The 26,967-nt window shown below is 55.1% G+C and overlaps 1 protein-coding gene across 1 annotated transcript; it reads right to left on the bottom strand.

The window, feature by feature from the left end:
• Necab2 (N-terminal EF-hand calcium binding protein 2) lies at positions 1 to 26,742 on the bottom strand. Its single transcript, XM_028875726.2, has 13 exons — positions 26,085 to 26,742; positions 23,272 to 23,296; positions 21,220 to 21,328; positions 19,305 to 19,330; positions 19,057 to 19,154; positions 10,709 to 10,845; positions 8,268 to 8,386; positions 8,060 to 8,139; positions 5,618 to 5,671; positions 5,022 to 5,134; positions 1,905 to 1,982; positions 952 to 1,043; positions 1 to 508 (listed from the first exon to the last, which is right to left on the bottom strand). Exons 1-13 carry the CDS (start codon positions 26,292 to 26,294, stop codon positions 480 to 482), a joined length of 1,170 nt encoding a protein of 389 aa, XP_028731559.1. The 5' UTR covers positions 26,295 to 26,742; the 3' UTR covers positions 1 to 479.
• Between the last annotated feature and the right edge of the window lie 225 nt (positions 26,743 to 26,967).

Genomic DNA, 26,967 nt, shown 5'->3' with positions numbered 1-26,967 from the left:
TCGTTTCTAACCAGATTTTATTTGGTAGCTGTGGGCCTAGCATGTTGCTGGGGACCTGGGCTCTACCCAAGCCTACTTTGGGTACTACAGGGTCACAGCTCTTACCAGGTAGAGGGCCTTCAAGGAGGAGGGGAGCAGAGAAAGAGGCCTATCCATCCGAGGTGGGTCCTGCTTGGCCTCACCCGTTAGGAGCCAGGGAGGCCAGAGCCAGGCTGGGGCTGGAAGCTGTTGGGCGAAGGCTGGCCTGGGAAGCTATCCCAGCTAACCTTGGCCTCACCAGCACCCCCCAGTACTCTGCCAGGCCAGGTCAGGTGTGGGATGCCAGGGGAGGGGCCTCCTCTGTGTCACAGCAGGGGCAAGTACACGTCCTTCTATTAGTATATTGAAAAGACAGCTGTGTACCAAAGTCTCTAGAAAAGGGGTATTGTCCTTTACAAGGGGTTGGGGTACTAGGCTCCTTAACATGGCCTCAGGAGGAGTCAGTCTCGGCCGGAAGTGCACCAGGCAGCTAGAAGCAGGAGAGAGAGAAATAGTGGTCAGTGGCTGGGCTTATGGGGATCAAGGCCCCTTCCGTGGAGGCTGGGATGGCTGTGGGCAGGAGTGGGTAGCGTGGGTATGGGAGACCTTGGGCAGAGTTCCAGGCCAGGCTTTGCAGACCTATGCTGCTCACTCAGGCCCTGGGTGGGGGGGTGGGAAGTCTTAGGTTCTCTCCGGGCAGACATACATCCTAAACCTCTTGTGTGAGCCCCCACACGTACCCCCTGGCGCCTTGGCCTCACCCCGTCTCTGCCCATACCCCAAGCCTTGGGTGAGGAGCATGCATCTGGACCAGGATTCCTGGTGGCGAGTGAGCAAAAAGTCCCTGTAGGTCTGGGACCCTTCAAGGTGGCTGGTGCTGCTCAGAGACCTGGGGCACCCCACCCCAGTGGCCATTTTGTTCTGGCCCTCTACCTGGCACAGAGATCTGGGAGAGTGCCTCGGGCTGGCTCAGAGTGTCCACCTTGACGTGTCGGAAAGCCTTGCACACGGGACTCTGCAGGTGCCTGCAAGCCAGGAGCACGGGTTAGTCCAGGGCTAGGTCACGGAGGAGGGGTGTGGGGAACTTCAGGGGTGGGCCCAGGTCTAGTCCGGCTCTGTCTGGGACAGGGGCTGTGACCTTGTGAGCATCCACCCAGGAAGGCCTTTGGCTCTAGACTGCCCATGGGAGCAAGATCAGACCTCTGGCCCCGACCTTTCCCCTCCTGATTAGCTGCTCAGAGGAAGGGCTGAATCCTGTGCAGGTGACAGCGCCATAGCCCCCGGGGGCTGGAGCCTGTGTCTGCGAGCCAGCCCTATGTGCTCACTGCCCCTTGCAGCACCCACGTCCTCAATCTCACAGCCCTGAGCATTCCTTGGTGTTGTACAGGAACTAGACACCTCTACAGTACTGTGTCTCCATGTGGGGAGGTCAGGGAAGTGCCTGGGCTGTGTTCTGAACCAGCGCAGTACTCTGTGGCCAGCCGCAAGGCACCAGGCAGCTCTACAGACAGCAAGGATCCAGACCCAGCACCTGATGACGCAGGCAGGTGCTGAGTGGCGGTGGCAGGGGTGGAGGCGGGGGGCACTTTGGGAAACTGAGTCCTTAGGGCAGAGATTTACATGCATGGTGCCATATGGAGAGCCTGGGCCAGGGTGTGGTCACCCTGCTGCCTCCGGGTGAAAGGCACAAGCTAGCCAGGAAAGGAAGCTTGCCCAGATGGAGACGCCTCTGCAACCAGAAGCCAGGCTCGCCAGGCTCGTCACCGTCCCACCCACCCTCTCCTCTAAAGGTCTTCAGGGTGAGGGAACGGGAATAGAGAGCCTGCCAGCTCCATCTTACCATGGCCCCACCCCCTGGCATGGGGTAGGGACAAGGCTGTACCAACCTCTTCCACTCTTCCTCCGTCTCCCAGAACTCATAGATGACAAAGGTGAGGCCGTCTGCCATCCTCACCGCGGCGACGCTGCAGGGAAGTGACATGCACATCTGTGGCTGGCCCTGGCTGTCTGCGCCCACAGATGCACGCCACAGTCTCTCAACCTCTGTCTTCCCTATTGGTCCTCCCCGGGACAATGGGAGCTGGAGACACCAGGGATATCCCGGGAGAGAGCGCACAGCTTAACCCACTCTCAGGCCCTGCAAGCCTTCAGGGGGCAGTCACAAGGCCACCCGGCATAGCACCATGGCCCACAATGACAGTAGGACTTTAGATGATTTAAAACATCTGGTTTTGGGGGTTGGGGCGATGGCTCAGTCAGCACATGACTGTGAAAACCTAAGTTCAGCCCCCAAAATCCGTGTGAAAAAGCTCAAGATCCTGTCTCAAGAAAACAATGTTAAGACCCGTAAGATGGCTCAGCAGGTAAAGGTGCTTGACACATAGCCCGATGACCTGAGTTTGGTTCCCAGGGCCGACATAGTGGAGGAGAGGTCCATCTCCTGCATGCCGACCTCTGACTTTGTGCTGGCTGGTTTGTATGGCAGCTTGGCACGAGCTAGAGTCATCTGAAAGGAGGGTGCCTCAGTTGAGAAAATGCCTCCATAAGGTCTGACTGTACGGTGTTTTCTTATTTAGTAATTGATGTGGGAGGCCTGAGCCTACTGGGTGGTGTCATCCCTGGGCAGTGGGTTCTATGAGAAAGCAGGTTGGGAAAGCCCTAGAGAGCAAGCCAGTAAGCAGCACCCTTCCATGGCCTCTGTATCAGCCCCTGCCTCCAGGTTCCTGCCCTGATTGAGTTCCTGTCCTGACTTCCTTTGATGATGAACTGTGATATGAAATGCAAATGAAATAAACCATTTCCTCCCCAAGTTGCTTTTGGTCATGGTGTTTCATCACAGCAACAGAAACCCTAAGACAGACTTCCACAAACACCCCCACTCCCAACCCCTAGTGTATACACACACACACACACACACACACACACACACACACACACACACATGTACATTTACACACAAAACACCTGCTTTTCAAACCAAAGCACACAGCCTGTGCCCTGCTCACTCTGTCTCTTTTGGGCCTTAAGACAACCGCAGGAAGCCCAGACCTGGGCTGCCGAGAGGCCACTGAAACTCAGGGAGGGCTATCCCAGAATGAATGAGCTGCAGCCCAGGCAAGTCCCTTGGATGAATGACCTGGGATGTCACTCCATTTCAGGTGGGCCAGATGCTGGTGACTGGGGCAGTGATAGGAACTTGTGGGCTCTGGTGGCATCAAGGACCCACTCAGTGCTGTCCCTGTCCCCACCAGCTCCTCCTGGACCCCACATGTGGTGGAAGTGTACCTGAGCCTCTCAAAGAGGTGACCCTCATTAGGGTGAAGGCTATGCAAATTCTAAGTCAAAGCTGGGCAGTGGTGGTGCATGCCCTTAATCCCAGCACTCGGGAGGCAGAGGCAGGCAGAGGCAGGCAGATCTCTGTGAGTTCGAGGCCAGCCTGGGCTACAGAGTGAGATCCAGGAAAAAGGCGCAAAGCTACACAGAGAAACCCTGTCTCGAAAAACCAAAAAAAAAAAAAAAAGTCAAGCCATTTATGAGAGAAGTGAGGGAATGTGACTATGCCTCATCGTTAGTTCACTGTGCTCCAGCCTCAGTGCTCTTGAGTGGATGGGGGTGCCTGCCAGCCTTAGCCCATGGCCATGTGCCAGCCAGGGCAGGTGCCTGCTCTGGTCTCTCTCTAGGCACAGCAAAGGTTATCATGGACAACTGGGACCATAGGAGTGTGGCTACCACAGGATGATGACGGTCAGCCAGGTGACTGTCTTTGCCTGGCTGCTGGCTTCTTAGGAGGGAACTTCTGGCAGGAAGGCACAGCAGGGCAGGCTGGGGTATGAAGGACACATAGGATGAAGCCCTGTGCACAGATGTACAGATCCTGTGACAGGGTCCCATCCTTCAGGGGCTGGGGTGGGAGGGGCAACAGAACCAGGAAGGCCCAGGTGAGGATAAGAGGGTGCCCGGACCCCAGGGTGACACATTCCCCTCCTCTCTCTTAGAACCATGGCAAGGGCTGGGATGTGGCTGGTGAGGTGGCATGTGCCCAGCACCCACAAGAATTTTGGTTCAGCCCCAGTCCAGCAAAGAAAAACCATCTGTACAGCACCTCACTGAGCCCTGTCCTCACTGGGGACCTCCAGACAGATACCACAGCAGACCCGCAGGCACCAAGAAGTCGACATGACTTCCACAGCCAATGTGATGATGTGTTCTGGTCTCTCTCACTCAATTGGTGAGTTGATCCTTTATCAGGACTGGGAAGGCCAAAGTCCCAGCCATCCCCTGCCTACCCTCTTCCCATCTCCCCTTCCGTCATCAGCCAAAGCAAGGCTCTCCTCCTTATCGGAGTGTGTGGTTTCTCCCTGCAGCCCTCAGCCTGTCTTCACACAGAAGACAGGACCAGCCTGGTTCCTGATGATGCCATCCCAACACACAGCTTCTGGCGCCCCTCCTTAGGCTATCCCCCATCACTCTGTCCAGCCAGACCACCATCACCCTCTCTCCATACTGGCCATGTGCAGACCCCTCACTGGTGGCCACACTCACCTGCTTCACCTTGCTGAGCTACCCAGGGTTGGCAGGACAGGAGTGGGCGGCGGGGGGTGGGGAGGCTGGCGACCTGCATTCTGTAAGACCTCTCCCCCCTCCTGGAGACTCAGCTTCTCCCCTTAATCAAGCCATTACTGACTGGAGTTAGGCTCTGTGTTACATAACAGTGGTCACTCTGGGTGAGTGGAGCATGAACCAGAATGGCCTCGGCCCGGCACATTATTCTATTTATCTCCCCAACACACTCTCTGCTTGATAGATGAGTAAGCCTAGGCTTGGGGGTGAACTCACCCACCACCACCTCCTACAGCTGGGATGAGCCTGAGCCTCATTTTCTTAGCTTCCCTGTCATGTGCCTCCCCTAGGGGAGGGCTGGCTCTGCCGGGTCCCCATCCCACTGCCAGCCAGGAGCCCTGGTCACCACCCCCACAAGCTCCACAGAAAGCTTTGCCACTTACTGGAAACAGTTCCCTTCTCCAGCCGTGCCTCGGAGATACTGTCGCAAGGAGTCCAAGAATTTGCTCAGCTGCTCAGGGCACACGGCCATCTCTTGCCGGACCAACTGCAGGTGCTGTGGGCCAAAGCCGAAGAGAACATGTGTGCCAGGCCCTTCCCCCAGCCATGGAGACATAGTCCAAGTCCCAGCCACCCATGCCCTGTTTCTGTGGGGTCAAGACATTAGGGTCAAAACAAACCCACCATGCTCTTCATTCTTACGTGTGCAAATCAGCTAAAGGGGGACGAGGTCAAATGGGTAAACTCCCGAGGGGTCCCCACAAACAGGCCAGGAGGGATGCTGCAGGGAGCCCCATCCAGAGACACAGCCGGTGACCAGCAGGCTGCCTTTCTGACAGAGCGGGCCAGATGCTTGCTCTGCTCCAGGCCAGATGTTTGTTTTTGTTTTTTTTTTTTTTTAATCAGAGTCCCAGAGCCTCGGCTCACCATGCCCCTTGGGGAGGGGAGGGCAGAGAAGGGTGGCCAGAGATATGGAGCTGTGCGACACTCCTCAGAGGGCTGGAGAGACAGGGCAGAGGAGGGGCGGAGAGGGCCTCACCATGTCCGTGCCGTCTTCATCTGAGAGGCGTTGCTGCAGGTCAAACCAGAGGGTCTAGAACAAAACACAGCGGTGCCTGTGACACAGGCCACCTCCAGGGAGGCTCCCAAGGCCCCACCCAGGGCACGGGGTACCTGGGACCCCCAGAGTTGCAGCCCCTGTCTCAGTGTGCCAGGGGCTCTGAGATCTCCCAGGCTGGAAGCATGGCTCCCAGGGTCAGGCCCTCGTGGACAGGCTGCTTAGCTCCCATACAGCAGCGTCAAGGGGGACCCTGAAGCCAGAGAGTCAGGGAAACGGCAAAGAGCTCCTTGTGGCCCAGGCTTCTGAAGCACTGGGAGGCTCAGAGACCAAGATGGGCCCCCAAGAAACTTGGGGTGTGTGGCTAGGGCAGGGAAATCATAGGCAGTAACAGGCACTCAGAGGGCCGGCCCAAAATCAGGATACCATTTTTACCAAGATTTCATAAGAGCCCTAAGACCCGTAACCTGCTTACCTCACCCCTAGCAGTGACCTTGGGTTCCCCATGAACCCGTGGTCTGCATGGGGTGGCCTACACGATGCCCCCCAAAGCCCTGAACCGAAAACTTTCTGTATACATCTCATTTCCCAGCCTCCCTGAGCCAGCTGTGGCCTGCTGTGTGATTCAGAAATGCAGAAGCCACGCCAGCTCCGTGGGTCACCAGTGCCTGGCACCCAAGACGGGGCCAAGTGCACATAAGTGTTCGGTCATCACTACGTCACACACAGCACAGAACCCCGGGCTCTAAAGCTTCCCCCAATGCATTAGGGCCTGGGTTTAAACCCATGTCTCATTCCCACCTGATAGAAATCCATTCTTCCTTCAATGTGGGTACCCCACAATCCCAGCCTCCGTGCCTGTCTGCCCTGCCTGAAGGCAGGAGGTGCCAACCACACACACAGAAGCACGCAAGAGGCGCATTCACTGTTGAAGACAGCGGCGGGTGGGCAGGGGCTTCTCAAATGTTTGAACAGAGGGCCTGCCTCTGAATCACACCTCCAGCCTCCACTGACCTCTTGCCCACACATCTCAAGAATGTGCCCAGTGGGTAAGATGGGTTCCCAGGTCCAAGCTTGTTTCTGTTACTTAACAGGCACACGGGCAGCTCCCGAAGGGCTGGGGCCCCACCAGGAGCCTTTTGGCCTCTCCACCGTCAGATGGCCAGCCCAGCAGTACCCAGACCTACCACCCAGCACCTCCATCCTCCCTGCCCTCCAGGCACAGTTGGAGGCATTGCTTGGCCAGCTGGGGGCTCCTCCGAGCCTGAAGCTGGCTTGAATCTGCCCATACTACTGGCTTAGGCCAATCAGAGACCTTGGGGGACCCCGCCCCACCATCTCCAGGATGCCTAGGTGCTCCTGGTTACCAGCAAGCCTGGTTGTTAGGGCGACCGACCGGGGTACTAAAAATAAGCTTCAAAGAGCCTCCCTCCTGGGGCCCCCACTGAGTTGTTATGACAACCAGGCACAAGGTCCCCACCGCGCTGGCTGCTCTCACCCCAGGCAGGGCAGCAGTCTTAAAAGGGGTGTGGGAGGGGGGCAGCCCCGCAACGGAGCCACCAACAGCCTTTCCTCCCGTCAGACTGCTTCCCAGTGAGCAGGCCCTTGCTTCACGACCGCGAGTCCCTCAGACCAAAGCCCCCAACCCAGCTAAGTGCCAGAGATCCTTGCAAAAGAAATATGGAAAAACAGAAGAAATGTTACCTCAGTCCCAGGGCTCTGAGACACCTGTCACTCGGTGTAGGCATGTGCGTGGGAGTCCTGAGCACACGTGTGTGTGTGTGTGTGGGGGGATTTGGTAAAGGATGACTAGCAGCGCTAACATGGCTAAGGTTAGATGCTAACTGGGACGGCAGACTCTGACCTGAGCCACCTGCGCCTTGGTAAAGAACACTGGTCTCCTGAACATCTCCGCGGTCATCCGAGCAGGAATGTCAGGCTCGGAGAGGGTAAGCCACTGACTCGAAGTCCAACGGCAGAAACCCAGCTCCAACAGAGGAACACCTGAGCCCACCCATCTGTAAGCCCCCTTAGGAGTACTGCCAGTTACACACTGTCCCTAGAAAGGTCCCTGTAAAGGCTGCACTGGTCCACACTTTGGGGCTGTATTGCACTGTCAGCATTCTGTTTGGAACCTGCCCTGAACCAATGCTAGCTCCCACTCATACCTGCTTTTGGCCTCTGGTCTTGGAGCTGCCTTTCTTCTTGGAAATGTCCACAGCTTTGAGCTGTCGATCACACATCTCTACTGATTACTCTCTGCACCTGGAAGGCTGCCTGCCCTCCCTTAGGCAGGACCATGACCTCAGTCCAGCTCTCTAAACCTCCAACCCACCAGGGTGCCTCTGTCCTGACCTCGACCTCCCCACAAGCTCTCATTTAGACAGGGCTGGGAGAAAGGTGAAATGGATGGGGCCGGCCTACCTTGCTCTCCAGTCTCCCAATCAGCTCTGCCAACCGGCTAATCTGGCCCTCCAGCCCCTCCTCCTTCGGCTCCCCTGTGGCTGAGAAAGAAAGAGACGCTGATGGTGGGCAGGACCTTCCTTTGGGGCAGAGCCCCAACCCCAGGCTAGGACCTAATGCAGATTCCTTGGGTCCCCTTAGAGGGCAGTGCCCACTGATGCTCTCTCACCCACAGGCAGGCTCTTCCCAGGCTCCGGGGCCATGAGCTTGTGGTTGGGGATGTAGGGAGGACTTGGGCCTCCATAAGGGCTCTCGGTGATGCCGTGGCTGGGTCTGCAGTGGTCCTGTCTGCGGTATGCATAGGAGAAACAAGGTGTTGATGAGGGCAGCTGTAGGACCATGGCCATGTCTACGACCTTCACCACGCACTTATGAAGCTCTGACTGTGTCCTGAAATATGCACAGACCTGCCCTGCTGGCCCACATCTGCAGGATGGTCAGAGTGGCCTTCATTTTCACAGAGGAAGAAACAAGACCCACGAGGCAGGTGACTTGGCCAAGGACATATATGGTCAGCAGGGCCATAGCTCTGTGTCAGAACTCCAGAGGCCAGGCCTTATGCTCCATAGGCTCATTTCCATGGCTGGCATAAGGCTGGGCCAGGAACCTATCTGGCTGACCTCTTAGCTTATAGTTTCCAGCCAGTACGGCTGAGCCCAGGCTGGGGATACACAGTGTATCTTCCTCCCTCCCGGCCTCAGTAGAGGCCACTGTGCTGTGGAGTGGTTTCTGGGGTGGAAGACCTGGATTTTTGCCAGTGAGACACCCCACCCCCAACAAGGCAGCAAGAAAATACTCTGAGCCTGGCCTGAGCCGGACCCCATCTCTTGACCCCATATCTCTTGCCCCCATGGACATAACTCACCTGGCACCCTTCACCCCCCAGCACAGCAACAGGCACCTAGCAGGGTCTCCAGAAAATGCAGGGCGAACAGCCAATGCCTTATGCACAAAGATGGGCTTGCAAAACTGACTACAGACATCCCAGTCAACAGGGTGTATGGCTGACACCCCTCCATCCCGGAACCCTTTAGGACATTTTGAATTTGTCTCCTGTGACCCCTGAAAGCTTAGCAAGTCTTTCTCCTGTGTTGAGGAAGCAGGCTCAGCTCCCCTGCCGAGACAAGGTTAGCGGAGGCTTTGAGCTGTCAATCACACATCTCTACACATCAGTAACAAATTCAGTGTGTCCCTCAGACCATGAAGAGATGAGTGGGAGGCCCCTCAAGTAACAGGGTCTGGATAGCAGCTTCTCCTGGAACACAGCCCCCCCGGGAACTGCTCCAGGGCGGGGACACAGGGTAGAGCAAGGGAACTCAGGGCCTGGAGCCAAAAGTGTTTAGATGTGGGGCAGTTTGAGGTGTCTGTGGGCACGGAACAGATTTCCCATCAAGACACACCACCCACTCCTTCCACTGACATCTCGGAGTTATCCCCTCCCAGGTGGGGGCAGGCGGGTGGCGCCGTGGATGGAACCACGGAGCGTAGGAAGGCAGCCAGGAAAATTGCCCAAGGCTGCTCTCTGCCTGCAGCCGGAGAAAAAGGGGGCAGTTTGATTAAGACGATAATAATAAATCAATAAAGGGAAAGCTGTCTGTTCCCGGAATGGTGGCTGTTGACACTGGGGACTCGGGATCGCCAGGCTGCCCACATGCGCAGAGTCATGAACTGCCCTTTCAAGTGCTGACGGCAAACACATTGGGTAACGGTGTCATTTAAGAACCCCTCACGGCCCTATCTGATTGGGGTCCTCACTGGCCAAGGGACACCCACGCAAACCTCACCCCGCAGCAAAAGAACATCCTGGCCACACTGTGCCCCTCTGCCAGGCACTCTGAAGTTGTGCACAGATAAAGCCATGGGTATGGGCTCCCTGGCAGCTGCCACCTGTGGGTGGGCCCCATGTCCTGCTCTGAACAGACAGGTGTTTCTCAGCCAGCTATAGGCAGCATGTGGGTGGGCGTCAAGCTGAACAGGCCCTTCTTAGCTGAAAAGACTAAAGTGTCTCAGTCTAGGTACCGGGCACACAGCATTCACGGTACCCATGAGAAACTTCCAGGTGTTTGCCTGCGTACCCAGAGACCAAATGAGCCACACCTTGAGCTTCACCCCTCTCCAGACTCTCCTTCAGCATCATCTTGGTCCTACCCTGCCTTCAGTAGCTCCCTCCACTGCTACAGCTCTCCAGGTAACAAAGAAGGGAGCCCTCGGGGGATCCCCAGGGTTCCTGGCAAGAACACACTTCCCTCTGGATACTCCACTTCCGGCTTGTGGCATTTGGGTCCCCATCCTGCAGCCAGGTACCACTTTCCACACTGGTTTCTGGTGTTTTAAAGTGGGCCAGGCAGCAGGCCAGTGTTGTGAAAACAAAGGAGAACTATGGGTCCCAGGAGTGCATTGTCCCACTCCAGCCATCCTCCTAATCGTGTTCTGTCCCACGTAAGACTCACCACTCAGGTACTAGGTCCTAAGTGTGTCCTCAGATTGCAGTTGGAGATGTTGGGGTGGGGGATACAAGAGAGGTGCAGCCACTTGACCAAGGTCACCAAGATTTGGGGTATACAAAGGGTCAGGCTGCTCTGAGTACCCCCATACGTCCCACTGACGTACCGGATCTGGCTGGTCTGTTCCTCAATGGCTTCCACAGCACTTTCCACGGAGCTGAGCAGTGACTGGATCTGATTGGCTGTCTCCTTCAGAAGGAAGCGGGTCACAAACTGGTCCACGTTGCTCCCACCTTCATATACCTGGGGGCATTGGGAGAGAACCTGGATGTGGGCTGGCACAGGGGCTGGAGACACCTCGGGCTAACGTCTCTGCTTTGTGGTGTGGGGCCCTGCACTGCCCCCCTGCATCTTAGAGGCTGCAGAGCATCCAAAGCAGGGCCCCCAGATTCAGAGGCCAAGGCGGGACCTCAGGCTTCATTTGGATTACCTCTCCAAGCCCAGCCAGTGGCAGCGCTGTCTCCCGTCTTACCCATCAGGGACCAGATGAGTTTACAAGATGCGTGGCACAGTGCCCATCACATGACAGACAGTGACCTGGAGCTGCCGTGGTAAAGGTGGCAGCCATGTTGACAGTGGTGATAACACTGGCAATGGTGTTGGTGAACTGATGATAGCAATGGAGGTGTTGGTGATGGTGATGACGGTGATGATGGTGTTGGCGATGACAATTATGATGGTGGTGGTGATGAGGTTGATGGTGGTAGCGGTGATGGTGTTAATGGTGATGCTGGTGATGGTGATGGTAGTGTTGGTGATGATAATGGTGGTGATGACGGTAATAACACTGGCAATCACTGAGTGGCATTTCTGTTGCTGCAACAGAGAGAAAGCACCAGGAAAGAGGGCCTCATGGACTCTGCTCCATTCTTTCTTCTACAAGAATTCTTAAGCCGGGCGGTGGTGGTGCACACCTTTGATCCCAGCACTCAGGAGGCAGAGCCAGGTGGATCTCTGTGAGTTCAAGGCCAGCCTGGTCTACAAATTGACAGGCTCCAAAGCTCCACAGAGAAACCTTGTCTCAAAAAACCAAAAAAGACTTGTGCCCTGAGTCTTCATATTGCTGTTCAGACAACTAACTGAAGAGAATCAGTGCAGGCAGGAAGGTGAAATGACTCCCAAAGAACTCCCCTGAGGCCTGTGCTCAGAAGTGAGGGCACAAGAGCAGGGGTAGCGGAGAGGTGGCTAGGTGCACGGGATGAGGAGCAGCACGCTCTGGAGAGAAGAGGACGCTGTACGGTGCGCGGCAGAACCTCTCCTTCTGACAAGACTTCAGCACTGAGGTCCCTCGTTACGATTCCTGCCTCTGCAGAAGGTTGCAGAGAAGCCTGGCTTCTTAGGGTCAACAGGGGTGTGGTGGTATCCACCCCTGGGGAGGGTGGGCGGGGGAGAGGTGCTGGGACTCAGCCGCCGAGACTTCACCCTCTCGAGTGACCCCTCCCCCTGCACACTGGAACTCTGCCCAGGCCCTGGCAAAGCAGAGGAAAACAAGGCTCTCAAGGAAAGCAAATTAAACTATCCATCACTCTGACTGGGAATTAATTAGCAATAATTACACATTGGGAAGCATGGCTGGAAGACAGGCTGAGGAACAAGGCGTGGGGGGCGGTGCAGGGGAGGGTACACGAAGGTGGACATTCTGTCCTGAGGCCTGGCTTGGAGCCACTGTGGGCAGACCCTGGTGGAGAAGACATCCTAACCTGAGGTGCAGGCAGCTCCTGGCTGTCTTGCCAACAACCCGATGCCACCCATGGGCTAGAGAGCAATGGACTCTGGCCACTGAATATCTCCAAACATGGTTTTAAAAAATAAATAACCCCCCCGAAAAAGGCTGCTGGAAAGGCTCTGAGCAAGACAGGACTTGGGGTTCACAACAATCAGACTAGGAACTGACAGGGCTCTCAGTGAACTCAGTAAATGGGAATTCCAAAGACAGGCCACCTCTGGCGGGGAGGGGACAATGGAGACATTACCCTTTTCTCCTCAGCCAAGAGCGGCTGCTCAGTGAAGGGCACCTGCGACAAGCCACTTGCAGGTCACTGGGAGTTGCCCAGAGCCCTGCAGAGCATTCGATTTGCTGTATGACTCTGTGGACAGCAATCGATTGAGAATCTCCCCTAACATCCAGGCTCAAGCCACAGAGAAAGGTCCCCAAAGAGGAGAGCTGTGTGAGCAGTGGCTTCCGAGGTAAAGAAAGAAAACTGTTAGCCACTAATTGTTCACTTATTTACTTATTTTTGCGTGTGTGTGTGTGTGTGTGTGTGTGTGTGTGTGTGTGTGCGCGTTTGAGACAGGGTCTCATATGTAGTCCTGGCTTTCCTGGAACTCCTTTGTAGACCAGGCTGGGCTTGAACTCACATAGATCCATCTGCCTCTTTGTCCTGAGTGCTGGGATTAAATGCGTTCGCCACTATGCCTGGCTCCAGAAGCCACTAATACGATGAAAATGAAGATTTTTATCTTCTAAGTCATAATCAATGAAGCAGAGCAGACCATCAAAAGGAAGAGTGTAAAAGAGGTGAAGGAAGAATGAAACAGAGGAAGAACAAAGGACTGCAAGAGCCGCCAGCCTGGATGGAACATTCATAATGAAAAAAGGCAGCCATGGTCTCCCGGGTGCAGACACTGTTCCAGAGCTGATTAAACAAGATGCAGCCGGCCCGCACCCCATCAGAGTAGCAAAGGCTTTGCAGACAGAAGCCGGTGCAGAGAGGTTCTGCAATCACACTTGATCAGGCAGACAGGGCCAGCTGCCTTACCGCCAGGGCGCTGCAGCTTAAATGAGAAAACAGGACAAGAGATAAGGAGGCTGAGGACGCAGTGTGCACCAGGCTGTTAGTTCATCCTCGGGGCTGGTGCGAGGCTGCTGTGAGCCTTGCTGAGCTTGGTGTCAGGGACACAGCTGTCATAAAAAGCAAGTCGGCCGAGTATCAAGAGGCTTCGGCTCTTCATATTCTTTTTTGAGACTGGGTCTCTGTCTGGCTTGGAACTCGTAACAATCCTCCTGCCTCAGCCTGGACAGTAGCTAGAGTGACAGATCTGTATCACTACATTCAACTTGTTCATATTCTTTTTAAGATTTCTTTTTATTTTTCTGGATGCTCGGGTGCCTGTGGAGGCCAGAAGAGGAAGCTGGAGTTAGAAGAGTTGTGAACAGGGACTGAACTCAGGTCTTCCGGAAGAGCAACAAGCATTGGTAACCTCCGAGCTATCTCTCCAGCCTCTTGTTCATATTCTTTAGACCAGTAAGCACCCAGTTCTGATCATCACTTCTTAAGAATAAAGAGGGAACAGATCTCTCTGCACTGGGTGAGAGTCATAGTATGATATGTATATTACATATAATATGAATATATTTACAACATTAAAATCTTAGAAATCAACTCATGCCAATCATAAATGAAAAATTAGTAAATTCAAGTAAGAATATTTAAGAGACACTCTCAGCCAGGCATGGTAGGACACACCTTGTGCCGGCTAGTTTTATGTCAACTTGACACAGGTTAGAGTCATCAGAGAGGGGGGAGTCTCGATTGAGAAAACACCTCCATAAGATCTGGCTGTAGGCAGGCCTGTAGGGCATTTTCTTAATTAGTGATTGATGGGGGAGGGCCCAGTCCATTGTGGGTGGTGCCATCCCTGGGCTGGTGGTCCTGGGTTCTATAAGAGAGCAGACTTATAGAACAAGCCAGTAAGCAGCACTCTTCCATGGTCTCTGCATCAGCTTCTGTCTCCAGGTTCCTGCCCTGTTTGAGTTCCTGTCCTGACTTCCTTCAATGACAGACTACCAGGAGGTGGTGGCACACACCTTTAATCCCAGGCAGGACTCGGGAGGTAGAGGCAGGCAGATCTCTGTGAATTGGAGGCCATCCTGGTCTACAGAGGGTTTCAGGACAGCCAGGACTACACAGTGAGACCCTGTCTCAGGAAAAACAAAACAAAAACAAAAAATGGACTACAGTGTGGAAGTATAAGCCAGACAAACCTTTTCCTCCTGACTCACTTAGGCCATGAAGCTTCATCACAGCAATAGAAACCCTAAGACACACCTCTAATTCCAGCACTTGGGAGCAGAGGCAGGTGGATCTCTGTGAGTTCAAGGCCATCTAGGGTTTCACAGTGAGACCCTGTCTGAAAATATAAATAAATAAATGAGTAACTAAATTGACACTCTTAAAAATTACAGGGAAAGTATTAAAATACTAGTTAAAAGGCAGCAAATAAAAATTTCCTGACAGCATATTAAAAATATTGGGGCTAGAGAGATGGCTCAGTGGTTGAGATCACTGGCTGCTCTTTCAGAGGACCCAGGTTTGATCCCAGCACCCATATGGCGGCTCACAACCCTCTGTAATCCTGGTTTCAGGTGATCTGACACCTCCTTCTCACCTCCGAGGGCACTTAAAATAAAAATTAAAGAACTACACATTAAAAAGTTGCAAGAATTGTCCACCCAAACTCTTGCCCGTCATCGAGGTTCTGGGTGATCCGAATCTGGCACTTCATAGTTTGTTTTCTGAACTGAATACTATTATTTGGTACAATAAAAAATACAATAAAAGTCTAAATGCATCAAACAGAATGAATGAAAATATATACAAGAAAAACAATAGTAAAACAAGAATTAAATGACAAGATACCACTTAGTCGGAGAAGTTAGCTCTCATGTCCCACAAGAAAGAGGAGTTAGAAAATCATAAACAGGGAAAAGGGCCAGCAAGGCGGCTCAGCGGGCAAAGGCGCTTGCGGCCAATTCTGACAACCTGAGTTCAATCCCTAGGACCCATGGTTGTTGAAAGATAGCAGCAGCAGCAGCAACACACACACACACACACACACACACACACACACACACACACACACACACACACGTTCTTTGACTTCTCCAAAACCAGCTGTAATGCCACTGAGGTGTCACATAAAATGTGCAGAACAGACTGGCTTTGTATTTTTAAAGAGTGTGTTCCAGCTGCATGCATTTCCCAGCAAAGGCAGGAGGACATCTATTTCCAGGTCTGATGTTCCCCACTCTCCAGATGTCCCTCCCAGGCACCTGTGAGACCATCATAAAGACAAAGCGTCATGCAACCAAAAGATGAGTCCACACAGGATGCGCGCGACAGGGGAGGAAACTTACTGGTCACCCATCTTTATCACACACAAAACAGTGAATGCAAGAGACAGTTCAGAAAACGCTGAGGACAAAGACACTGCATGGTACCGTCTGTGGTGGCCTCAAAAATACCAAAGGTCAGGTTTTTGGATTTCAGGATTTCATATTAACCAAAGCATTCCATTCGCACATACGGGGGAAAAAAAAAAAAGACCAAGGTAACGATGAACCCAAGCCGACAGAGGACAAGAATTACAATAATAAGAAGCACAAATAAATTAGACAACATAACACGCATATTAAATAAATGTCCGGGGCTACCTATGAGAAACAGCTGGTTAAAACGGACAACATTGTCAAATATAACATCTGTAAAATGTAGGAAGCAGCTGGAAGTGGCCTGTGCTTCTGACTCCAGTACTGAGGAGGCTGGGGCAGGGAGGTGGCAAGTTAGGGGCCAGCCTGGTCTACACAGTGAGATCCTGTGTCAACAAACAAAATGAAAGAAAAGAATAACGGAGGGAGGGACCGAGGGAGGAGTATCTGAGCGCTGTATCCGAAGTGCTCTGAGACTGAGACAGCCCTGACCTCACAACCACCTAAGGACTTTTTATTGTTCTTTTCTGCATGAAGTGTCTGTCTTGGTCCATCAACAGTTTAGACTTTTAAAAACAATTATGAGAACACACTGTGCATAATTGATCATGAAGATGAACACGCCCAGGTTTGTTAGAGAATAAAGTGAACACACCAAAAAGGAATGACTAAAGTTAGGATTTGCTATCAACTACCTATTCCTAAAGTTAGGATTTGCTATCAACTACCTATTCCAGGGGCTGGACAAACGGCTCCGTGGTTAAGAGCTCTGGCCAAGGACCTGGGGTTTGATTCCCAGCACTGACAGGGTGCCTCACAACCATCTGTGACTCCAGTTCCAAGGGATCCAATGTCCTCTTCTGGCTCTTGCTTGCTCCCGGCACACACATGGTGCACAGATGTACGTGCAGGTAAAACACCTCACACACAAAACAACAAAATAAGACCTATGACAAGAGTCCCTACCCTTTCAGTCCCTTGACCCAAGAGCTCTGGATATGTTTTGTTTTTTAATAGAAAAAAACACTGCCATATATCTCCAGGGGTGGTGAAGCATACAGGAAATGCCTGAGTCATATGATTTGCTCTCCAGGCCACCATCCCACCTCAACTCCTAACGCAGCGAGAAGACCCTCAGTCGGGGACAGAACCGAGTGAAAGGAGATGAAAGAATGACGTTCTGATGAGAGTTGATCATGGAGCACCGGCTATTCAATATGAGAGAATCTAAAAATAGACTCCACCCATCGATAGCTGAAGCAAGATCATCGGATCATTAAAAAAAATTAAAAAAAAATCCACCAGCATTAGAGCAGATTCCTTGCCATCACCCAAGGCAAGACTGAACAAAGGGGAAGGCGAAACGTATTTTTGCACAGGCTGAACTGAAGAGGGTTCTAAAATAAGAGTTGGCATTAATATTGCAATTAGCAGAAAGATGCTGGAGAGATGTACTTGAAAAGCTGGGGCCTGGCGTCATTGTGATGTGTTAGGATCTGGGGAATATGCCACATGCAACAGAGTCACCGGAGGAGCCCATATTAGTCACCATGCAGGAGACTAACCCAGCTAACCATGACAGAGGCTGCTGCCCCACAGAATCAAAGTCGTCAGCTACAGTCAGGGATCACAGGGTGTCCTTTGCTGTGATAAACACCATAACCAAAAGCAAGTTGGGGAGGAAAGGGTTTATTTCAGCTTACACGTCCACATCACAGTCCACAGATAGAAGTCAGGGCAGAAACCCAAGGTAAGAGCTGACGCAGAAGCCATGGAGGGGCGCTGCTTACTGGCTTGCTCCCCTTGGCTTGCTCAGCTTGCTTTTGTATAGCACCCAAGACCACCAGCCCAGGGGTGGCACCAGCCAAAGTGAGCCAGGCTTCCCCACATCGATCATCAATCCAGAAACACAACAAGCTTGTTCACAGGCTAATCTGTTGAGGGGATTCTCTTAATAGAGATTCCCTCCTCCTGGATGAATCTAGCTTACGCCAAGCTGAAATAAAAGCTAGCCAGCACACAAGGAAAGCATTCAGATCATCAGCAAGCTGTCTTTCTACAAAAAGACCAGCTAGGGGATACCCAAGAAGGAAAAAAAAAAATCAGCTACCATTGTCAAGCCCTCTAAGGATGCTCTGGCATCACCTGAAACCACCATGAGCACCTGAGGCCACATGTGCAAGGTCCTTGTGGCACCATGGCTAAGGCTGGGCTGAGCCTCCTGGGATGGTGAGGTTCTACTCCTGCATGCCATGATCAAAGAGCAGGTAGAGCATTCTGGGACCAAGGCTTCATTACAGCCTTACGGAGTCAGGGCTCTGCTCCTAGATGGGAGGGGTCTGCACAATCCATCGTCCCCTCCCTCTTACAGCCGGTGACAGCAGAGGAGGCCGATGCGCTTGCCTGGCACACCCTGCTAATGCTCCAGACACCGTGGGACACTCGGGCTGTTAAGTAAAACTGCAACGATGAGCCCCCTTCACCCCGAGAGTGGCTGTCACAGGTTCTGAAAACACTTGCAAACAGCAAGACTGCTGACAGTGCAACGCCGGAATGACAGTGGGGATGTGTGGATAAGTGGTCGGGGTGGGGGGTGGGGTGGAGTGGGGGTGGGGGTGGAGTGGGGGTGGGGGGCAGACTCAGCCACGTTTGGGTGCATGGCAGTCTGCTGCAGGCGGGGCACAGGCTGCCCGTGAGGTACTGAGGGAGCTGGCATTACCTATGTAGCCCTGTGTTCAGCAGCTTAGAGGACCCACTTCCCTGTGTTCAGTCACGGTCTGGAAGATGGACACTCCCACTTCACCGACAGCGAAAGGGAGACTCCAGTCTGGTCACTGACCAGGTCAGCTAGGTCTCCTCTACTGCCCATGCGCCAGCCCCTCAGGAGACACCAGTGCACTCCTGGGTCAAGTTCAGATAGATAAAACCTAGATCCCCACTTCCAGATCTCTAGGTCTGCACCGCCCCTGAAGGAGCCCATCATTCGGGGATTCCTGCCCTCACCAGGTATCCACACCAGGGCCAGGCGTGCCCCTGGGAAAGGCCCTCACACGCTGACGCACACCCTACTGGACAGGGCTAGCCACCAAGGTGCTTCTCTCTCTACGTGGTTTGTCTTGGCTCCTCACCAACATCTGTCACCACAGATCCAGACACCCTTGAACAACAATGCTCAGAGAAACCTAGAATCAGCCGGCACTCACTCAGGCCCCAGTTTCTGGAGTATACTACCCGCATCCACTGACCTTCTTGGTGTAGCCCATGGCTTTCAGGACCGAGTGGTTCAAGGTCTCCAGGGAGGCCAGGACATCCTCATAGTCTCCCATGTGGTCCACAAAGTAATCTGGGGAAGGAGGTGGCAAAGGTCAGGGGTCACAGAGGATTCCAGCCTCTCCCTGGGGCCCTCCCACCAGCCCCACCCAGGTCCACACGGCTTTGCCCACCTCTGGGTAATCTTGCCCACACCGTGGTGGCTGTAGATCCAGGTACTTACCACACAGTTCCTTGGTGTCCACATGACTGTAGAGGGAGAGAGGGAGGGCGGTAATGAGGATGAGGAAGAGAGAGTCAGCAGGCCTGTTTCTGACCCTCTGTGTAGTCCTTGAAACATTTGGGTGGCCCCCTCTGCCCCGATATTGCGAATGCCACTTCATAGCAGAGGCTGGAGCGGGAGCCGCCTGCCCGCCCACCAGGGTCTGTTTTCTTCTCTTATTTTGAGATAAGGTTACATTATGTAACCCGGGCTGGCCTTGAACTCTCATGATCCTCCTGCCTCAGCCTCCTGACTGTTGTGGTTACAGACCTATGCCACCCCACCTGGCTGCTCAATATTTCCCTCAAAGCCTGTGGGCCATATCCTGAGTAGAAGGGACCAATGAGGGGATGAGCCTGGGAGCAGGGTGGGGGGTGGGGTGGCAGTGGGGGTGGGCAGGGCGGCGGGGGGTGGGAGGCTGCAGGGTGGGCTGTGATTATCACAGGTTGTCAAAATAATACCACCACCCCTCCTGGAACTCTTGGGGCCCTGGGTCAGCCTCCATTCTAGCCCTGGGTTTCACTCCTGACAGCAAAGCAGAGAAGGATCTGGTCCTTGCTCAGGGTTGGGGGAGGTGTGTGAAGGCATCCGTGCCTGATGCTGTAGCAGAGGGACCAGGCAGCGGCCGTGTGGGTTCTGATGCCTTCTCCTTCCTGGGCCTAGCCTGTACCCTGGCTTAGGACTGCTTTTGGTCGATCCCACGTTCAATAGCATGCCGGGTAAAAGTTTTCTGTAGATTCCAAGGCTGGCGATTGCCTTGGAATTTCTCTGACATCCTGGAATGCTGCTTCTGATGTGTCAGCTGTCTGCGTCCAGAAAGCATGCTCGGCAGCTCAAGGGGCTAATGTTTGCAGTTGCTACTTCGGCAGGTACTGGAGGGAGGAATCCAGAATGTCTTCGGAATTTTGACCTCCCCTAAAGTAGGTCCACTCTGCTCGCCCCTCCCACCCCCTCCACCAGATCAACCTCTTAAAGCAGGGCCTCCTCTTCCTCCACCTAGCTAGCCTGACCCCTGAGGCTCCCAGGGAGGATGTATCACTCAGTGGGTGCCCAGGAGGCTGCAGAGAGGCTGTGAGACCTCATGTGGCCTGAAGACAGTGTCCCCTGCTCTGCTTTGAGGATTGAAGTCACTCCTGCACAGTGGCTTCCCCAGAAATGACAAACTTGTCAGGTTGGACTTCAGGCTACCACTTTACTCCGAACCCTGCAAACTAGCTTGGTAGTAACCGTGGGCCCAGACCACACTCGTCTAGACCCCCAAGGGATCCAGCCTGCTCTAGCGCCCCCACTTTAGTCCTTATCACCTCAGGAAGGTGACCAGGTGGTTCTTATCCACCCAGGTAGAATTCAGGAGCAACGAACAAAGGTGGGTGAAGGGCGTGTGTGTGTGTGTGTGTGTGTGTGTGTGTGTGTGTGTGCGCGCGCTCGCGCGCGTGGCTGAGCTGCAGGTCCATGTCATGATCTGGTTTCAGAAAGCTCCAAGGTCACAAGTGAGGTTCATGCTAGAGTTGGGATGCATATGAGTAAGGGTGGTTTGGGATGGGGGTTCTTGGGGGCAGGATCTTAGAAAGCAGAGTCTGGAGTAACATTGGACTCAGAACAGAGTCACTGCCAATGTCCCATCAGTCCTGTGTGTACTACATCAGGCCCAGGGGCTTTTCTCTCTTGGCCAACGTGGCTCGGAAAGGACAAACTTGGTGGCAGTCACACATACAGGACTCACACCTCCACCTCAGCCTGGCAGTGAAACAGGTCTGACTTTTGAACTAGTGAGTCGGGGAGCTCCAAGCCTTTTGCCCTTAAACAGAGCCTTGTCATTATGGAGAAGGGAGGAACCTATACATCCCCAGGGCGCCCCACAGTAGCCTGGACTCACTTGGTATTGTCTGAGTCAATGGTGTGGAAGAGGTCCTCCAGCTCCTTCTCATTGAGGACACCATCTGCGAAGAAGAGTTGAAATTCCTCCAGGGACAGCTTCCCGTCATCTGCAGTGGACAGGCAAGGAAGCGGCTGTTGTCTCCGAGAGAAGAGCACATGGTGGCCCACAGCCTGTTCCCAGAACCACTGCCAGGACAAACTCCCAGTTGTCAGACTGAGGCCTACTGACTGGTAATCACAAGCCAACAGAGACAACAGAAGCTAGTTTCTAGGGACCAAACACCTTGCATGCTCTCTACCAGGCAATCATCCCTTCTGTACCCCCCTCAATCATCTGACTCCAACACTGTTTAAGTAATGTCCTAACCTGACACCACCAACCTTCCTACAGTGATCACTCCCAACCCCGGCCCCAGGTCCTAGCTCTGGGAAAGGGAACATTCCCTCTATTGGGTCATTCTACAAGGCATTAGTAGTCTGAGCTCAGACCTTCAATGTAGTCTAGGGCAGGACTTTGTGCTACATGGTAGGTGCCAACACAGTCCCCAACCCTTTAGGCAAGGAGCAGTCAGTGGCTCCGTCTTTCATCGGGTAGCTGAACTGCATGGAAAAGACTAGTAGTCAATGAATATGTGCTGTGATTGATTAGTCATGTCTGCCTTAGGCACAGCATGGGGTGTGCTAACACCAGGCCCAGCTTCCCTTATCATAGATGATACCTCAATATCCTCTGTGCCCAGAGAGAACAGGGAGCTGAAGGACAGGGTGTGTAGATCCTCTGATTAGAAGCCTTCTGACATTTACCTTGGGTGGTAGCCACAAGCCTAATGAGCACGTATGAGCTATTAAGAGGAAAATATCCTCCACTTGGCCTCTGGTCCAATTAGAGGAGACAAGTTGTCCTGGAGCTTCGTCACCTCTGCCAGCAACCCAAGTGGGGCTGTTTGCAGGTGGTGCTACTAATGAGCAGGAGCCCAGCCTGCTGCAGTGACCTTTCAAATAGCAAGAGCCTGTGAGCCTCATCCCTGAAGGGACATGCTGGCTGGTCCCTCACCCCTCTGCCAGCTGTCAATGCAGTCTTGTAGGGTGATACCCTGGGCTGCCAGTCAGGCCTCTTATTCTAGCCTTCCCTTGGGGATTGGCTACCCAATGTAGCACAGTCAGAGCTAGTCCTTATCATGAGAGCCTCCCAGAGACATACAGCCTCGTTCTCATGAGGGAAGGCATCTTGCACACACTGGCAGAGGACCCGCTGTGCTCTGGGCACAGTGAACTCACCAGAGAAGACAAGTCCAAAATCTCAACCTGTGGGAGTGGCAGAGGGTCAGGAGGGTGCAGTACGAGGCCCACTGCAGGCTGACACCCCTGAGACCTGTATTGGGGGGGGGGCAGGACTCTTTCCCTGGGTCGTGAAGGCTCTGCACAAAGCTAGCACATCTTCAGTGCCATTTGATCCCCCATATCCCCTTTTCCCGTGTGGAATCTGCAGGTGGTTCTTCACCCAGAGGCCTGGGACTATGCTTCTCATCCCTAGAGCAGGCCCAAAGAGGGCAACACTCCTCTGCAATGGTTCTAGTCCAGGCTTGTTCCCCTGCCCTTTCATATCCCAAAGAGCTCTCTCCCACCCCACCCACCACATGGGGCAGTCAACAATGGCTCCCAGAAATGACACAGGAGCTGGACAAAGCCGGAGCCACCTTGGATTCAAGCCCACTTGGGAAGGGAACCAGGGCCTCTGGGGCAGGTGACAGGCAAGGGCCTGTCATGGATGAACACACCACTCTCTGGTTCTCTTTTGAAGTGTCTTTAGGTCACCCGCATCTCCTCTTTACCTCGCCCCAAAGCTCGGGGGAGCGCGCGTGACAGCTATTACTGCTCCAGCTTACAGAAGGGGAAACTGAGGCACAGAACAGTAACAGGAGTTGGCCTCTGGACTTCCTGTGTTCTTCCCCTTCAGGTTCATCGGTGTCCGTGTCCCTACCCGTAACTGTTACCCACAAAACACCAGGGCAGGGAATGCGGGCAGTGGGGCACCCGGAAGGACACTCACCATTTTTATCCGCACGGCGGAAAATCTGCAGAGAGGAGACTCGTGTCAGTCCTGAGCAGGGTCTGGGCAGGGGCCCTCAGCAGCCTCTTGACCCAGCTGAGATCTCTCTCCCAGGAGCAGCTTGGAGGCCCAAACTTCCCCAGGAGACCCCATGGCTGGGACCCAGGGTAGAGAGACTGCAGCAGGCAGAGGCCCCTCCCCTAACCACTCCCTCTCCCTCGGCACTGCCAGCCTGCCCACGGCCGCTGACAGACACACACATTCGTGCTGCACACTCACGCACGCCCACACGACTCTCTGCAGGTGTGCGGACCCTCCTTCCTCTAGACTCCTCCATTGCTGAGCACACAGCTGCACCCAGCCGCGCTCAGGAGCCCATGAGAGCCGTGCCTCCCCACCATCCTCTTCTCGGGACCCACCTCCCCTTGCTCTGGCTTGCCTGGGTCCCTTCCGAAGGAGGTGATCTTGAAGCCTGGTGACCAGATCAGCCCACAGGAAGTATGGTGTCATTATGAGATGGGGGGGAGAGGCAGGCAGGAATGTTCTGGTTGCAACCAGCAGGGATGGGATGGGGAACAGCCCAAACTTGGGACCTGCACTTTGAGAGGAAGTCACTCCCTGTTTGGCTGACATTTGAACCCCTCGAGGTCATTTAATGACAAGTCTGGGTGCCCAGGGATAATCACAGGGCACTTCCAAAAGCCGCTCAACCCAGGCCGTAACCCAGGCAGGTGGACCAGCAGCTCCCGACAGAGCAAGGTGTCTGCTAAGACCTCCCAGTTCACAGAAGGGATTTGATGTCCAACACTGGACTCACTGAGCCGTGCTTGCCTTTTAACCAGCTCCCTGTGGGGGTTCATATCCCAGCACTGTAAGGTCTGAGATGGTCCCAGGGTCCGGGAAGAACTGGCTCCCTTTATCCAGAAGGAGACTTTAGCTCACAGTATGCCCAGGTCCCGCTCCCCCCCCACCCCGGTTTTCCCAGACTCAGGGAGGTCTGATGGGGTTCTGCTAGGCCAGGCAGGAAGTGCCACCCCCTTGAGTCTCTTTGAGTCAAAGGACAGATGGCTCCGCTCACCTGCACCCCACAAGCAACAGGACAAGGGAACCGTGTGTTCTCTGGGTATTCCCAGAGCCCAAAAGGCCTGGGTGTGGAAATGACTAGGTTGATGTAGCACCAAGTGACACCTCGAAACGTGGCTCCTAGAACCAGCGTGAGTGACACCCTCCCCCTACTCCTTACCCCATTTCACAGAAGAGGAAACAGAGGCTCAGGCTGCACACAGTGCAGCAGGAAAGTGCAGAGGAAAGGGCTGGATAAGGCTTCCCTGAAAGAGGGCCAAGCTGCCACCTCCACTCTGGACTCTGCCTGGGTCCCCTGCTGTGTGTGTGTGTGTGTGTGTGTGTGTGTGTGTGTGGCGTGTGTGCACCTCTTGTGTTTGTTCATACTCTTGTGTGTTCGGTCATTAGAACGCCCATCTCCGAAACCCTCTTGCCCCGACGCATTTATGGGCTCTGAGAACCAGCAAGGGAGGCAAGGTGGGGATAGGGTTTCTAGTCCCCTGACACTTGTAGGGGTGTGTGGCACACTCACACGCGCGCGCGCGTGCACACACACACAGACAAGAGTGCACATACACACTCAAAACACCCTGACTCTCCTAGAACCCCATAACATGTAAAGGCACCCCCCTCGGACCAGTCCCAGGAGCCCCTCCACTGGCCACCAGCCCTCTCCTGCCCATGTGACTCCCCTACACTGCAGGGGGAGGGGGAGGAGCCGTGCGGTGCACGAGGAGCTGGGTGGGGTGAGGAGTGAGTCTGGGGTCCAAGAGTCAAAAGGAAAGAACAGGAAGGGGAGGGTGGCCGGAAGAGCTGGGGGAGGGGGGGAGGACCCCTAGGTCCGGGCAATGGTTCTTATTTTATGGACACAGAGCAGGTGGGGAGGGGGCTTCACTCTCAAAGTGCACGGCACGAGGCGGGTGGGGTGGGGCGGCTCAGCTTCCTTAGCAGAGAAGAGTTAAGGGGTGGTTCAGGGGCCGTGTGTGGTCTCGGGAAGCGGTATCACTACAGGGAAGAATCCCTGATAGAGAGGAGGGGGGTAGAGGTGCCCAGGGGCTCTTGTCCCGGTCGTAGGGATTCAAGTGAGAAGGTCTGGTTAGGACCAGAAGAGGGGAATAGTAGCCAGGCTTATGGAAGCTCTAGGGGTCCGGGATATGTGATGCGGGGGTGTGGGGGTGCAGGAATGTGAAGGGAGGGGATGTAGAGGGTCGTGGAGTTCCAGTGGGAACAGGCGCCCCAGCCGCGATGAAAGAGGAGTAGGGTCCTAGCTAAGGGATGAGTGGAAACGGGAACACAGAGGGAGGGGACTGAGGAAGAGGGTCCTGATCTGGGTGCGGGGCTGGGGGCTTGAGGTCTACACTCGGAGGGGGGTTCCGGCTATGAGAGGTGGGGATGGAAGGAAGTGGATGAAAAGGATGGAGATGAGGATCGTACAGTCCGGGTGGAGTTGAGGGTTGGGGAGGGGGTCCCTGAGGGAAGAAGGGGTCCCAGGTATGGGATGTGGAGATGTGGGGATGAGTGAAAGTGGAGGGAGGAGATGGAGAGGATCGTGCGGTCTGGATTGGGGGACAGGCGCCTCAGCGGCAATGAGAGTTGGGGCTTGCGCTTGGGGTCTTCGCGCCGCGGAGGGTCCCAGCGAAGGGATGCGGGGATGCGGGAACGTGCAGGAGCGGATGGAGGAGAGGGTCCTCGGATCCCGGCTACGGACTGGCACCCAGCCGCGCTGGGCGGAGGGTCCGGCGCATACTCACGTCCAGGATGACGGCCGTGCCCCCGCGCGGCGCGGCGGGCCCGGGGTCGGGGTCTGCGATGGGAATGTCGGGGACGAGCGGTGCGCGGGGCTCGCCCATCCTGGCGCCCACCCAGCGCAGCAGCCCGCCCAGCGCGCGGCCCTGCGGCGGCGGCTCCCGGAGCAGCCTGTGCGCGCCGGCCCTGCACAGGCGCGCCGCCCGCTCGCACATCTCGCCCGCCGACCCCGCCCGGCCGCGCCCCCGCGCGCCCCCTGCCCGCGCCCGCCCGCGCGCGCCGCTCCCGCCGCCGGCCCCGCGGCCCGGACACCGCGGGGACCGCCAGTGCCGGGGGGGTGGGGGGGCTCCCCGGACCCCGAGCCACGTGCTCCGCTCCCGCCGCCCCCACCCCGCCGGCCAAGAGCGGAGGCAGGGGACTGCCCACGGGGGCGCGGGGTCCGGCGGCCGGACTCTGGCACAGTCGCAGAGGGGGGAATGGCCTCGTGCACCCGGGGCTGCAGGCAGGTGTGGAGGAGGGTGGGGGCCCCCAGGATTGTGTCCCGGTCCCCACCAGGGTCCCGCTGACCCCCGGTCCCCTCCCCCGTGGTGCTGGTGTCCAGCGAGCCCTGAGCGCCCTCTGCCGGCCGGTCCTCCCCGCGTCCCTTCCTCCCCTCCTCCACCCGCGGACGCCAGTTGCCCTGAAGACAGAGCGAGATGTGGAGAATTGGGCAAGTGACTCAGACTCAAGAGACGCGCATAGGGGGCCCAGGGCTGGACAGCAGCCTGCGCAAAGGCCCTGAGGCAGGTAACAGGGAGGTGAGAGCAGACCAGGGTGCACAGGGCTGCCGCAGGCTTCTGGAAGCATCAGTCCCTGCCCAGGCTCTCCAGACTCTGTAATACCGTGCCC

This window comes from Peromyscus leucopus, chromosome 5 (genome assembly GCF_004664715.2).
Source record: "Peromyscus leucopus breed LL Stock chromosome 5, UCI_PerLeu_2.1, whole genome shotgun sequence".
Taxonomy (NCBI): domain Eukaryota; kingdom Metazoa; phylum Chordata; class Mammalia; order Rodentia; family Cricetidae; genus Peromyscus; species Peromyscus leucopus.
Note: the sequence above shows the minus strand (reverse complement) of the source record. Positions and strands in the feature narration are given on the sequence as shown.

Bases quoted from the DNA above. Each gene is read 5' to 3' on its own strand.
- Necab2 (XM_028875726.2), bottom strand. From the start codon at position 26,294: ATGTGCGAGCGGGCGGCGCGCCTGTGCAGGGCCGGCGCGCACAGGCTG. The intron at 21,329-23,271 runs GTGAGTGTCCTT...TGTCCACTGCAG, and splicing joins CCGCCGTGCGGATAAAAATG to ATGACGGGAAGCTGTCCCTG. The intron at 8,140-8,267 runs GTGAGAGAGCAT...TTTCTTTCTCAG, and splicing joins TGGGAAGAGCCTGCCTGTGG to CCACAGGGGAGCCGAAGGAG.